The 14517-nt window shown below is 47.2% G+C and overlaps 1 protein-coding gene across 1 annotated transcript in view; it reads right to left on the bottom strand.

Moving 5' to 3' along the window:
- Positions 1–10089: 10089 nt before the first annotated feature.
- Positions 10090–14517, bottom strand: part of NF1 (neurofibromin 1) — a 276385-nt gene continuing 271957 nt past the window's right edge. Inside the window, 1 exon segment of the mRNA XM_035724594.1 lies at positions 10090–13742. Coding sequence (XP_035580487.1) covers positions 13600–13742 — 143 coding nt within the window. The 3' untranslated portion in view covers positions 10090–13599.

Genomic DNA, 14517 nt, shown 5'->3' with positions numbered 1-14517 from the left:
TAACTGGGCAGTCACGACACGTGGCCTGCACTGAGGGCCCGGGTGGTCGGAGGCGGACTGGGACCCGAGCCCCAGAGGCTCCCAAGTCTTTGGTCAAAGAGGTCAAAGTGCAGCCCTGGCGGCTAGGGCAAGAGAGTAGCCATGCCAGAGCTGGAGCCCTGGGGTGGAGGGGCTTGCCCCAGGGAAGCAAGAGGCCCCTTTGGGGGAGCAGTGAGCAAGAAGACCCAGGGCCTCTCTCCTCTCTTCCTCTTCCCCCAGGTGACCCAATTCCCCAGGCCCATCTGGGAAATACACACGGAAGGAGCAGTGGGGATTCCAGCCCGTTCTCTAGGGAGAAGCCTCAAGAGGCTTTAGCCTCTCCCGCCTCCTGTCTCTCCTCATCCCAGCTCCCTCCGGCCTCCCCCTGCCCCGGGGCACCTCCTCACTCCTCACTCCTCCCTCCTCCCCCAAGCCCCTTCCTCTGGCCAACTCCTGTCCTTCCAGATTCCCTGGACGGGGCATGTCACCTCCTGCAGGAAGCCTTCCCTGACTATACCCTCCCTCACCTTGACTGCCTCTCCCCTCTGCTCCTGGAGCATTCTGTGCAGATAGGTGACACATACAGACTGTGGAGCCACCCTACGGATGGGGATAAAGCCATCAGGAGGGCTAATAGATGTACACGTCAGTACCCAGGTACTAGGTGCTAGCTACTGTGACTGTCCTTGTGTCTCTTTCTCCTGTTACTTATCACGAGAGCAGTTGGGAATGGCTATGAAAGGGCCCTGAAGGCGGGGACTGTGTTGTTTCTAGATTTTCTAGCTCCCAGCTCCTAGCACCATGCCCGACACACACAGTCAAGGTCTGTGGAGGAATAAATTGAGGAAGAAATGGGCAACTGCGGTGTGGTAGGCTGGAGAATGCCCCCTGCGGATAGTCACGTCCTCATCCCCGGACCCGTAAGTGTTCCCCTACTGGAACATGAGTCTTTGCAGACTTGATTAAGTTAAGGATCTGAAGATAGGGGATTATCCAGGTGGGTTCTAAACACAGTCATGCATATCCTATAAGAAAGAGGCAGGGGCGCCTGGGTGGCTCAGTCGCTTGGGCATCTGACTCTTGGTTTTGGCTCGGGTTGTGCGCGCTCTCTCTCAGCTGAATTAAAAAAAAAAAAAAATCTAAAAAAAGAAAAGGCAGAGGGAGATCTGACACAAACAGAAGAGAAGGCAACATGATGACACCGGGCAGAGATCAGGGAAGCAGCCCTAAGCCAAGGAATCCCGCAGCCACCAGAAGCTGAAGAGAGAAGGCCAAGAATCTTCCCTTGAGCCTCCAGAGCGAATGTGGCCCTTGATCTTCAGACTCCTGGCCTCAAGAAATGTCACAGAATACACTTCTGTTGTTTTAAGCCCCCCCCCCCCCCCCCGGTGTGTGGTAGTGTGTCACAGTAGTGTGGGTCCCACACAGCTGGGCTGGACACCAAGTTCTGCTCTGTTCGCCCTATGATTCTGCACAACTTCACTTCTCTGAGCCTCGGTGTTCCTGTCTGTAGAGTGGGAATAGGAGTTCCTACCTCGCAGAGGTCCTGCAGGTTTGTAATGAGAAAATGCATGTGACGGCCCTGGGGCGTGCCCAGCGTGGAGCGGTCTAGAACCAGTCTGAAAGGGGGAGGCATTTCTGATTTTCAGGTAAGGGCCTTGACTTCGTCGTCCACGTTGTGTGGAAATAGGGCAGGATCCAGTTTCTTCTTGCTCACAACCTGCTGTTTTGGTTTGTTTTTTATTTAACCAGGAATAATTATCGCTCTGGAGAGGAGGAAGGTGGTGTGAACTCACTTGCTTTCTTCACCTGTCCTAAAATATGCTTGGTCCGCAGGGAAGCGTGCGGGAGCAGCCGGCACTGCTGGGGGGTGCCAAGGCGGGGGGGGGGGGGGGGGGCGTCCAGCTGACAAGGCATCTACAGACCTTGTTCTTCCTTTCCCTCACTGTGGGAACCTTCCCCGACCCTCAGAAGGGAGCAGAGGGAGGAGGCCCAACCGATTGCTAACCTTCCTTCCAAGATTCTAAGAAGAGTGCCCAAACCTTACTTATTCTTCCCAAGTGCGTTCCAAATCCTGTCACCAGCGGCAGGAATGGCTCCTAACGTGGCTTCGGGCCCGGGGCACCAGCTCCGGGTTCCTCTAGGGTCGGGAGGCAGCCTCCAGCCGCGGGTCTCACGGACCGGAAGGCTCCTCCCCGCGGATCCGCACCTTGCCGGGCTTCCAGCGCTCTCTGCTGCCCCCTAGCGCAGGAGAGAAGAACTCCCAAGTCCTCCGCGGCCAAGGCCTTGACCGTCTTACCCCAGCAGGGCCCTCTGTTCTGGAAGGCACTAATGCCCTCTACCACACTGTACGTTTCTTGAGCATGGGCCTTGACTCCAAGACACTGACTCAACAAGGAGTCGATCGATGAAATGCCTGACTTGTCTACGCATGCCGTTCCCTCTGCCTGGAATGTCCTTCCCCTTCTCATCTCCACAGCTGTCCCTCAGACGCCACCTCCTCCAAGAAGTCTTCCTGGGTGAGTTGCCCTCACCGCTCTGCTCTTACGCCATGCAGACTCTCCTAGAGTGTTTTCGTGGTGCTCCGTGATACCCTGCCCCCGTGCTGACCTTCCCCTGGCCAGGACACCAGGCCTTCTGCGTCTCTGCTCTTCCCCGGACCTCAAGGCCGACGTCATTCCAAGACCAAGAAGGGAGAGCTGACGTCAACGTCAGGGCCACGCTCTCATCTGCTGGCTGCCGTATGATTGTGTGCACGTTCACTCGGGTGTCTAATGTGCGTGTGTGCACACACATATACACGTACGTACTGTCAAAATACAGACACACAGATTTTACCATTGGAACCTGCCTTCCTGGTGACTTCGCTGACCGGCATACCTTTGGATCTACTTTCTTCTTCCTCGGAAGACCCTTCCTCCGGCCTCTGTAACAGCCCCAGCTAGCCCTTCCTGGGGCCTACTCCCTGCCGGGCGCTGGGCCAAGGGCTCAGTGAACCAGCTCTGTTGTCTCCAAGAGCTCCATGAGGGCATTTCTTTATTAACTCTATCTTCAGGTGAGAGAAGTGAGGTACAGCGGGGTGATGCGATTTGCTCAAGGTCACAGAGCTGGTACCTGTGGGAGCCAGGGTTTGACTCTAAGCTGTCTGGCTCCAGGTGCCCTCTCTCTGTGAGGCCTGGTTTCCTCCTCTGCTTTCACCTCCTGATAGCACCTGAGTCTCCCTGTCTTCACAGAGCGAAACCCGCCCCCACCCCGCAAAGTGTGCTCAGAGCATCCATGTGTCTCTGCTGAGGAATTGGACCAAGAGTGAATGTGTCCCAGGGGCCTTTGTCTTGCAGGTCTCAGAACACACAGGCTCCTTGGTCCTGCCAGGCCCGGGACCACAGCCTGGTCAGCATCCAGGGATGCCACCTGCTGACCTCCTCTTCCTCCCAGCAGGCCCGCAGATACCCTGCACTGTCGGGAGTCTGGCAGGCCCATCCTGGGATTCTGCTGCTTTTTGTGGGAGGAATGTGATGGCAAGACCAAGAGTACAGGTTTCCAGGGTGCCTGGGTGGCTCGGGTCCTGGGATCAAGCCCTGTGTCGGGCTCCCTGCTCAGCAGGGAGTCTGCATTTCCCTCTACCTGCTTGGGCTCTCTCGCTCTCTCTCTCTCTCTCTCAAATAAATAAATAAATAAATCTTAAAAAAAAAAAAAGGTACAGGTTTCAGACTCAGAGGGCTTGGGATCCACATCATGTCTCAGCCACCTGTAAGCCATGTGACCTTGAGAGAGAGCGAGCACAAGCAGGGGGGAGGGAGAAGCAAGCTCCCCGCTGAGCAAGGAGCCGGTTGTAGGACTCAATCCCAGGACACTGGGATCATGACCTGAGCAGAAACCAAGAGTCAGTTGCCCAACCGACTGCACACCCAGATGCCCCAGAAGATGCCTGGGATATTAACAAAGGCTCAATAAATGGTTAAATGGCAGGTGGTGTTGCTGTGCTAATTATTAGCTTCCCCCCTGGGGCCCCTCCCTTCAGGGGATCATACACTCTGCTCTATGGAACTCAAAAGTAGCCATGTATGATGTGCTTTGGCCAGTGAAATGTGGAGGAAGTGTTACTTATGGATAGAACCAAAGCACGGTTCTTCATGTCTCCTTGTCCCCGGCCACGGGATTGGCAATGTCCCAGATAGGTGCTGCTTGTCAGCCTGGGTCATGGAATAAGGGTGAGATGGTGGTGAAGCAGGGCCGTTTGTTACTGAAGGGTAACCGAGCCCACCCTAACTGACACAGGAAGAGGGATTCTGGTTATCCCAAAGGCCTGGTGATCAGAGAGCCAGAGACTGTCAGGATGGGGACCCCAGCCCACCAACCCCTTTGTCTGATCCAAACTCACTCCTTGACTGTTGGAAAACCCAGTCTCAAGAGGGAAAGTGAGTGCCCAAGATCACAAAGCTTTTTGGTGGCAGACACCTACCCGAGAAGCTTAAAAACCAAAAGACACAGAAATCTAAGGTGTCCCCGTTTTGCGGAACACACATCTGGGAGGGGCGTGGGGGCCGGGAGCTGAGCTGGACAAGCCAGGATCGCAGAAATTTAGGAACATGGAGGCCCAGGGAGTGTGTCAGGTTTCCTGCTGGGAACCGCCCCCCAAGAGTGACACTGCATGGGAGGCACAGGATGGTCACCTTGGGGTGGAGCCCTCCAGAGGCCTCTAGGGAACAGACTGAGGTACAGTGGGTTTTTTTAAGTAAGCTCCATGCCCAACATGGGGCTCAAACTCACAACCCAAGATCAAGAGTCACATGCTCTACCGACTGAGCCAGCCAGGCCATATTTAGAGGGGGCTCCACCAGGGAGCCTGGCTTCCAGCAAGGGCAGCCCAAGGAGCAAACAGCAAAGCTGCAGAGAGGACTCCGCAGCTCCCTCAATCTGCCTCCCTGGGGAGAGGCCCGATTCTCCTCCGCCCCCTGCTGTTCAAGCGAGGTAAGATCACTCCTTAGAAGCAGCTTTTGTCTTCTAGACATCTATGTATAAACTGTATCAATATATATGTACACATATATAAACATAATTTGGGATCAACCCTCACACACGGTTTTTAAGCTCTTGACTCTATTGGAAGTTTTCCTTCAAATTTAAATATTCTTTTTAAATATATTTTTTAAATTTATTTGTCAGAGAGAGAGAGAGAGAGAGCACAAGCAGGGGGAAAGGGAGAGGGAGAAGCAGACTCCCTGCTGAGCAAGGAGCCTGATGCGGAACTTGATCCTAGGACCCTGGGATCATCACCTGAGCCGAAGGCAGACACTTAACTGACTGAGTCACCCAGGCATCCCCAAATTTATTCTTTAAACCCATTAAAAAAAAAAAAAGATTTGAGAGGGAGAGGGAGCACGAGCAGGGGGAGGGGCAGAGGAGAGAATACTCAAGCAGACTCCCCGCTGAGCATGGAGGGGGCTCAATCCCAGGACCCCAAGTTTGTGATTGGAGCCAAAATCGAGTTGGAGGCTCAGCTGGCTGAGCCACCCAGGTGCCCCCTTTAAACCCACTTTAAAAGGCTGCATAAGGAGGCCCTGTCAGCTTCCAGAAAGTGCTGGATGAATGTAGATGATTGAACCAACATTTTGGTTGTCTCCAGGTGTTTTGATATTATAACTAATACTTTGATGGAAGTCTTAGCACTCTGATCACTTATTTCTCCAGGCTAGATTCCCAGATACAGTATGACTGGGGCAAACAGTGTGGATGTTTTTAAGGCTAGTGGTACAGAAAGGTGAGTTCAAGTCCACGCTTCTCTCCTGACTGGCACCAAGTATTAGTCAGACGTCTTTGCTAATTTGGCAGATGAAAATGATATTTCACTGTTTCTATTGGCATTCTTTTGCTGACTGGGTATGAACTTTTTCATCGTATAGTAATTAGCAATTGGTACAGTATTTCCTTTCTGTGGATTAGCCATTCATGTCCTTTGCCCATTTTTTCCCCCTTCGTGGGCCTTTTCTCAAAGTTGATTTTAATGAACTCTTTCTTTTTTTTTTTTTTAACATTTTCTTTCTTTTTTTAAGATTTTATTTATTCATTTCAGACACAGAGATACAGAGAGAGAGAGAGAGAGAGCATGAGCAGCGGGAGAGGGAGAAGCGGGCTCCATGCTGAGCCAGGAGCCTGATGTGGGGCTCGATCCCAGGACGCTGGGATCATGACCTGAGCCGAAGGCAAATGCTTAACCATCTGAGCCACCCAGGTGCCCCTTAATGAACTCTTTCTAATGTGAGCAATTTCTTAGTCTGTTGGTCTTTAAATTTTGGGTGTGAGTTCTTTGGACATGACATTTTAAGCATAACCTTTAGGATTTCTTCCACTGCTTTTAGGCTTACACAGTCCTTCCCTGTTGTGAGAGTTATTGATGTTCATGGCTAACATTTCTAGCTATCCTTCTGGACAGTGAAGAATAGCTTTTTCTGATCCTTGTGATTTATTTTGTGGAGCAGTGTGCCAAGTTCTGGCAGTGACTTTGAGCAGAAGTGCTGGCACGTCTGCCCTTGGGCCTATAATTACTAATGCGAGACCCTTCAGATGCTGGGCTGTCCAAGCCGGTAGCCACTTGTAACTGTTTACATTTAATAAAGTGAGTTCCTCAGTCTCAATAGCCACATTTCATGTGTTCGACAGCCACGTGTGGCTGTGGCCACCATATTGGACAGTATGTATATGGAACATTTCCATCATCCCAGGGAGAGACTGGGCCGGGTTGCGTGAGCTCTCCGTCTGCTGTCTGACCAGTCCTTTGCTGCGGGCGCCTAGGCACTCTGGAGCTCTAGAAATTGGGCGAGCAGCGCCCCCTACCGACCAGTGGTGGACATGTAGCAAGTTGGGAAATAAGTTTTTGTGGCTTTTAGGTCAATGAGATTTGGGAGTTACTGGGGCTTTTTTTTCAACTATAGCATAACTAGGACCTTTTTGCTTGTTTCATCCTACTTAGTTTAATTGTGTTATCAGTCTTAAATACTTAAAAATTTCTATAAGTTTCCAACTACACTTTTTTTCTTCCCCCTAGCCTTGCTTGTTTACTCTCCAAGATGTACCCTAGGATCATTTGTTAGGATCTTGATTGGAAGTGCATTAAATCAGTAATTTGGGAAGACCTGGCACTCTGTAATATTCAGTTTTCCCACCCAGGTCTGTGGTTTGTCTTTCCATTTCCTCAGCTCTTCAGACCGGCCCCTCACATGTCAGCCTGCTGAGCAGTGCTGTGGTGGACTGAATCCGCAACAGGGGAAGTAAAATGAGGACAACACAGTGACTTTTGTATAAAGCAAAATTAATTCCTCTAAAAGAATTCCCCCTCTCCCTACCCTTTTGGGATTGAAATTGCTTTTCCATTATAAAGAATTTTTAAAATATTTTTACTTTTTTCTAAACACATGAGTTGACAAAATACATTTTGGAAGTTTCATTGATAACGTGAAATCTGAAAACCTGGATTACAGTTTTCAATAGGCCTTTATTACATAGACATAGGTCCTCTCCATTTTGGTAGGGACTTTTGCATTGGGATTGCTCCTGTGAATGGGGTCCTTTTTTCTACTATATCTATTTCTGTAGTTCCCTGATAACGGAGAGCCTTAAGTGTTATTCAGCAACCCTCTGCTGAGTACCTTGAGCAAGCATGACCCCTGTAGCTGGAGGCTCAGAGTCTAGCCCTGGGAGTAGCGACGCTTGATCATAACACTGTTTACAAGAAGCTGTTACAGAACCAAGAGAAAGAAGTGCCTGAACAGAGCTATTTCCAGGAGGTGCTTATGCTGGAGTTCTTTTGTGAAAACAAGGGGTCCAGTAAATGTTTCCTCCATGAATGAATGAATGCTGCCAACTCAGAAATTGACTATTTTATTAATGAAAAAAAATTTTTTCTTTTTTTTTGGTCTCCTGTAGAATCCTAGAAATAAGTATGGGGGGTGGTACTGGGTTTTTTGCTTAAAGCATAGATCACCTCATTCCTCTCTGCCTTCCATCCACAGATTACTAAATTGATAAGAAAGCATCCCTTGGGACACCTGGATGGCTCAGGTCATGATCCCAGGGTCCTGGGATCGAGCCCCACATCGGGCTCCCTGCTCCGCGGGAAGCCTGCTTCTCCCTCTCCCACTCCCCCTGCTTGTGTTCCCTCTCTCGCTGTGTCTCTCTCTGACAGATAAAATCTTTAGGAAAAAAAAAAAGAGAGCATCCCTTGCCGTCAATTTCTCATTTTACTTAGACTTTGGGCCAGACTCAAAGATACAGAGTACCCTTATTTTTGCTGTTCTGGGGCTAAGGCATGTTTTTATGGAATTAAAACGTAGAAAATTAGGGCGCATTGCCCAAAGTGGGACAAAAGAATGGAGGAAAATGAAGAGCAGAATGAGTGGCTCTCTTTTCTGGTGTGTTGCTTTCTGCCTCCACGTTGTTCCGCTCCCTGTGCTCCCTGGGCCCGGTCATCCCCAGCCTCACCTTATTTTCAACTGCTCACTAGACGGAACTCCGCCTGGACACAATTCTGGGTCATTTCTCAAGTCCCTGAGGTTGTCCCAGAAAGCAAAAATCTGTGCAGGCAAAAAAAAAAAAAAAAAAAAAAAATGGGCATGGGACCCCACAAAAGAGAAATAATATGGTCCATGTCCTCAAGGAGCTTATTGTCAAGGGATGGAGAGGTGCGGTCCACGGGGTTATGACCCCAAAGGCATCCCCAGTTTTGGCTACCACGCATTAGGCCCCAGGGAGAAGACAGCTATCTGCATTATGCCTGGGCACCCAGGGCAATCCCCTCAGAGGCTTTAAACCTTGTCTGTCCTTCCCAAGACCCCATCCCAGAGTCTGGCTCTGCCTCAGAAGTTTAGGATGGGCCCAAGAAGTTATCAGCAAGCTCTTCAGGTGAGGTACACCTGCTTTCTCAGTCTTGCCGTAAACGGACCAGCACGAATTGGTTTCATGGTGTTTTAGTCTTTTATTTAATGCCAGACACCATTATCCTCCTAAGGCCCAGCTCTGTCCGGGCTACAGGGTTTAGGCTGGATTCTTTCTCCATCTGGGAGCAGCCCACATAATGGGGTAAATAAAATAGTAAAGCTCGTGGCAGCTGAGCCAGAGAAAGTGTTTTCCAGTGTTTACACATGTAGTGTCATGACAAGAGTCCGTTGAGGGAGAGCTGAAAAGTTGGGAGAACTGTGGGGTGCTAACATAAGGCCCTCTGACTGCTCAATCTTGGGGTGTCCTGGCATTTCTAAGTGTTCATGTTAAAAGAAGTCAAGACAGCTTATCCCAGAGAACAGAGTCACCCCTCAGCTTGGCAGGTTGTGAAAAAGCATTCGATGATGACATCGTTCAGGACATGCAACCCCAAAATATGGCACCTTGGCCTACTGAAGATTTTAAGCTGAAGGAGTCTGAGAAAATAGTGGAGGCACGCACTAACCTTGTCCCTGCCCCCAAAACAGGACAGAAAACCCTCCTGTGAGAGGCGTCCCCCGTGCCCAGAAAAGCAGAGCGTCCTTATCTCCAAAGCTAAGAACGGCAACGCGCGGGCCTTGCTAAGTTCCCCCGCGGTTGACTACACTTACCTCATCCTCTAGGACCTATCGCGTTCCTCCACGACCGCCCACTCTTCATCAGACCTAGCACGGAAACACTCAGGGTTACCGGTTTCTCCAGGTCTTCATTTTCTGAGGAAGGCTCCTGTGTCATGTAAGCTTGTATGAAAACAGAATGCATCTGGGCTGTGTGCCTCTCTTCTGTTGGGCTGTCCCTTGTCAGTTTGATTTTCAGACCCAGCCAGGGACCCGAAGAGGCGCGAGGAAAACTCTTTCCTCCCCTACACATTTCACCAAGATTATTTTACTTTTAGTTTAGAGAGATTCTGGAAATAGAAAGGTCTTTCCCACGGACAGTCTGGGGGAGGTAGGAGAACCCAAGGCATCCTTAAAAGAAAGGAAATGGCCTTGAGGTTTCAAAAGATCAGGGAGAAGTGGTGGTGGTGGTGGGGGGAAGTGTGAAAACGGAGCTGAGGCATGTGAAGAAATTAAACAACTCCCCACATCTTAGAGCAGATTGAATTTACATTTTACTTAAAAAAGGGGGGGTGGAGTACATACACAGGGAGGAAGATGGGGTGGGGAACAACAGCGATCTGAGATGGAGTTCTACGGTTTCCCCTACAATGATCGGTTCTGACTGTTGGGCAGTATCTCTCCTGCTGGCGTACAATATTAACAAGGTTGTAGATGAGGGAACTGCCAGAGTCTAGGCCCAGATGGAAAGGAGAGGAAGTTACCATATACAATGTAAGTTTACAATACACAGCATTTTCTTTAAATGATGGGACGCAGTCGCAGGAAGAAGTTAACAATACTAACACGAGAATAATCAAATTTTTGTTATCCATGTACAGCAACTAACTGCTTTACAAAAAAGCAAAATAATACAATATATCATCACATGTATTTACAGTGTAGTAAATATACTTTTCTGTCAAATTTTACACAAACTATTTACAGGTGAATATACTGCTTTAAAAAAAATTGTGTGGCTGACATGAAGAGTGAATTTTTGTATAAGTCCATTGCATAACATTGAATAAGACATGCCTCATTATGCCTGGAGGGTTGGGAGGGGTGTAAAACAAAACGAGAAAACAAACAAAGGCCAAACAAACTGAAAAACCCTAAAACCCACTAAGCAGGGAGGGAGGGCTGCCAGCTTCCGTCCTGTGGGGGTGGCAGCTGACCGCTCAGGGTGGCGTCCTCGGAGCTGGGCTCAGGACCGGCACAGGGCTGGCATTCAGTAATGAACATGTTAGTCGAGTGGATGAAGGACAGAGCTTCGCTGCTTTTCCCCAAAGCCAGTGAACCGTGTTCTCAATGTTGGCAAACAAGGGCCCACCCGAGACGAGAGCAGTGATAAAACAGGTGGGTTATGTACAACGAAAACGTGATGAGTTTATGTTTGCCTCTTCAAAAAAATCAGGGGGAAACATCCACAAACCCCAAACAAATGACTTCTAATGTTCTGTATAGAACTTACATTGGATTACGCAAAATGGGAAACCTGCTCTGAATTTCAGATTTCTTGTGCAGATCATGGTATGAGGCCTAAGTGTTTCATTTCTCAGGGGAAGCATACTGGTGAGACTTAGCTTATGTTCACTTTAGTTACTTGGAAAGCTAGATTTTCCACAAAAGTCGGAAGTTCTCTAAACAAGGTAAATTTTAAACCTTAGTAGGTTTTCAAATTTCCAGGATGTACTGGTCAAAAGTGTTTTTGCAGTTCAAAGAAGGCTCAATTTTGATTTGTGCAACGCTGATCATTTCATGAGGTACTTCAAGTGAATTCATTCCATTCATTACACTGGAGGGAAATAATGAATAAATTTAAGAAACAGCATACCTTGGAAAACTTGTTATGGAAACATCACTATTTTTTAACAGAAAACCTTTGGCAGTTTCTCTATTTTGATGGGAGAAGCAAAATAGCATAACAACACCCACCAACATGCACCAAACCAACCAACAAAGAGGAAAAACATGGAACCACAATGATTAAAGGCTCACATCTGCCTTTTATTCCAGGATCCAAGAAGTTGCGACACCTTCCCAGAAGCACTGGGTTGCGGGAGAACCAAGACCTAACAGCAGCTTGGCATCGGGATATTAAGGATCTATTTCTAAACTCAGTTCTCGTCTCAGCGTCTTTATAGAGTCCTAGCTGCTCTGTTACTATGAACATTCTACTCTAATGCAGCCTCTACAATAGTTAAAAACAAAAGTTTAGTTAATTGCACCTGTCTTCAATATTTTCCAACAATTCTACGTCAAAATAACTATTAATACTAAAGTTTTTTCCTTTTATTTTGGCAAATGGTTCTTACTTTTCCCAGACTGTAAACAAATTAAAAAAATTAAATTCTTGTTATTTCTGAATATCAAAAGCAATTTTATTTACATTAACATATTACATTGTTACTGTGTGGATAAATGTGAAATGTGTTATATTATTAAAATCAGAACACTTCAATGTACCATTATTTATTGATTTAGCTGTGGAATTTAATTTACTGAAATCCACTCATGAAACAGCACTACAGGAAGCCCCCCCTCCCCTAGGTGTCTTTTCCCCTCCCAAAGCCATTACATTGTAACATATAAAGGGAACCTGGGAGTAGGGGGATAATATCTTTTTGTAATAAATATGGTTTAGATCTAAATTGGAACATCCAGATACTACTACTATGTTTGCTGAAGTCAAATCATTCTGCATACTGCAGGTACCACAAAAAAATTGGATCTGCATTACTATGGAAATTCCAACACCGTGATAATCCATACCGTTTCAGTATAGCAGCAACTCTTAAGGTCCCCTATTGTCATCCTAACGCAGGCTGACCAGTCCTTTCACAGTGATTAAATGCAATTCTATCAAATAGAACCCCAATGTTTTGCTAAAGAGATTCCTGCTTTTTTTGGAGGGGAGGGAGATTACAAGACACTTAAAATACATGTTATCAAAGAAATTTTTGATAATATACACCATACTCTGTGTTTCTGGGAAAATTATTAAACAAAATAAAAGCATCAGCTACTCTAAAAGTCACGTACCATTCCATTTTGCTACGGAGCTAATGCAAACATCTATGAAAATTACCTTCAAGGAACAATTTTCAACACTTTGTTCACTGACTACCCTGCTCAGAATTATTTTAGCAAAGAAGAGAAGGAGGGGGAAAACATATAATTACTATACTTAGTATAGTTTTGGCTTATAAAAACAAAAAACAACAACTTTTAGTATATTTAAAGATTAAAAGATAATCAACTGGAGGAAAAAAATAAACGTTTGGATGACTGAGTTTGGATAAGGCCTCAGAACCCATCGCTTAATTCGGTAATGTTAAGATATACGTGGTTATGCTTATTTTCCTGTAATTATTGCTAATACTCAAGTGTTAGTACTTCTTAAGAACTCATTACAAAATACTAAATCCCTCCACCCCCCAAAGTACCTTGCCTGTGGCTTTATGGTGTGAAGTCACTGAGGCTTGACCTCTATGGTTCCTTCAGTTTTGTAAGGTAAAAAAAAGTCCACAGCTAAAAGATTAAACATACTGGGGTTATAGTATTATTTCTCCCATAAACTTCTATCTTGAAAAGTGTGTAAATAAGACTAACACTTTACTTTGTATGATGAAGAAGGGGAAACAGAGAAGGCAGAGAGCTCTGTGCAAATGGCTTTCATAGCTGGTCAGTGGTAGCAGTATTCGAGAATTCATCCTCTCTCACAACTGGGATGTTCTCAGTGCAAGCGTCCTGACCTCCCACTTTCTTTGCAGTTGTTCTGAACACCTGCTTACACCAGACACACCAAAAGTAGAAGGAAGAAAAAGTTAAAGAAAAAGCAGCATTAAATTTAGGCAATGCTTCCAAGAGTTGATCATCTGGCAACATGGCAGACGCGGGTGGGCTCGTTATAAACACGGAGTGCAGCATCACAGCACGGTGGTGGAGGGGTCACTAGTGACGAGCCCGTGTGGGTTACGTCTGTTTGAAAAAGGAAAGAAAGAAAGCTTCACACGATCTTCTTAATGCTATTACGTTTGAAACTGCCAGCGCTTCTTTGCTTCTGCACTTGGCTTGCGGATCCATGGCGAGTTCGTCCACTGTTACAGTGCCCGGTGGTGGGGGAGAGTTCAACGTTCTCCTTGTCGATTCCTGGGGAGAAGCAGAGCAGCCCGTTACTCCCCCTCCTCCGGAGTTACGCCCCAGGCCTGAATCTCATGCTGCGGATGCGAGATACAACCTGGCGAATTGTTTTCCCCTATTTCAACAGTCAACTGCTAGGATGTTTACAAAGACCTTGCCACACAGAAAACGTCACGTTTTGTTAAGCAAAACTTGCTATCACAGCAGAAAAACACCGTAAGAAAAAAAAACTGAGAAGTTGCAAGGGAAAGCTAGAGGCAGGCACGCTTGAGCTGAATGAAGGCTAGCAGCCACCAGGGAAGACTAGGGCTCCTTCCTCCATGTTATACCAGAAGCTTCCAGCAGAGGTCAGCTTCTAGCCACATATCCTTACTATACTCTCCAGTTGCAGAAAGCACTGAAATTTGTCATTTCAAAAAAACGAAGATACTTTATTTTTTTTTAAGATTTAATTTATTTATTTGACAGAGAGACAGTGAGAGAGGGAATACAAGCAGGGGGGAGTGGAAGAGGAGGAAGCAGGCTTCTTGCTGAGCAGGGAGCCCGATGTGGGGCTCGATCCCAGGACCTGGGATCATGACCTGAGTTGAAGGTAGATGATTAACCGACTGAGCCACCCAGGTGCCCCACCTTATTAATTTTTTTTTAATCATAGTGCCTGTCCCAAAGGATGTCCAATATTTACTGAGAAAATAATATATGACAAAGGTTATATTGTAGAATCTTTGCTTTAACATTTTCAACTATGGCAAATCCCTTCATGTTCTGCACCTATCTTTCATGG

Source organism: Zalophus californianus, chromosome 16 (genome assembly GCF_009762305.2).
Source record: "Zalophus californianus isolate mZalCal1 chromosome 16, mZalCal1.pri.v2, whole genome shotgun sequence".
Taxonomy (NCBI): Eukaryota; Metazoa; Chordata; class Mammalia; order Carnivora; family Otariidae; genus Zalophus; species Zalophus californianus.
The sequence above is the reverse complement of the archived record's forward strand: the minus strand, read 5'-3'. Positions and strand labels throughout refer to the sequence as shown.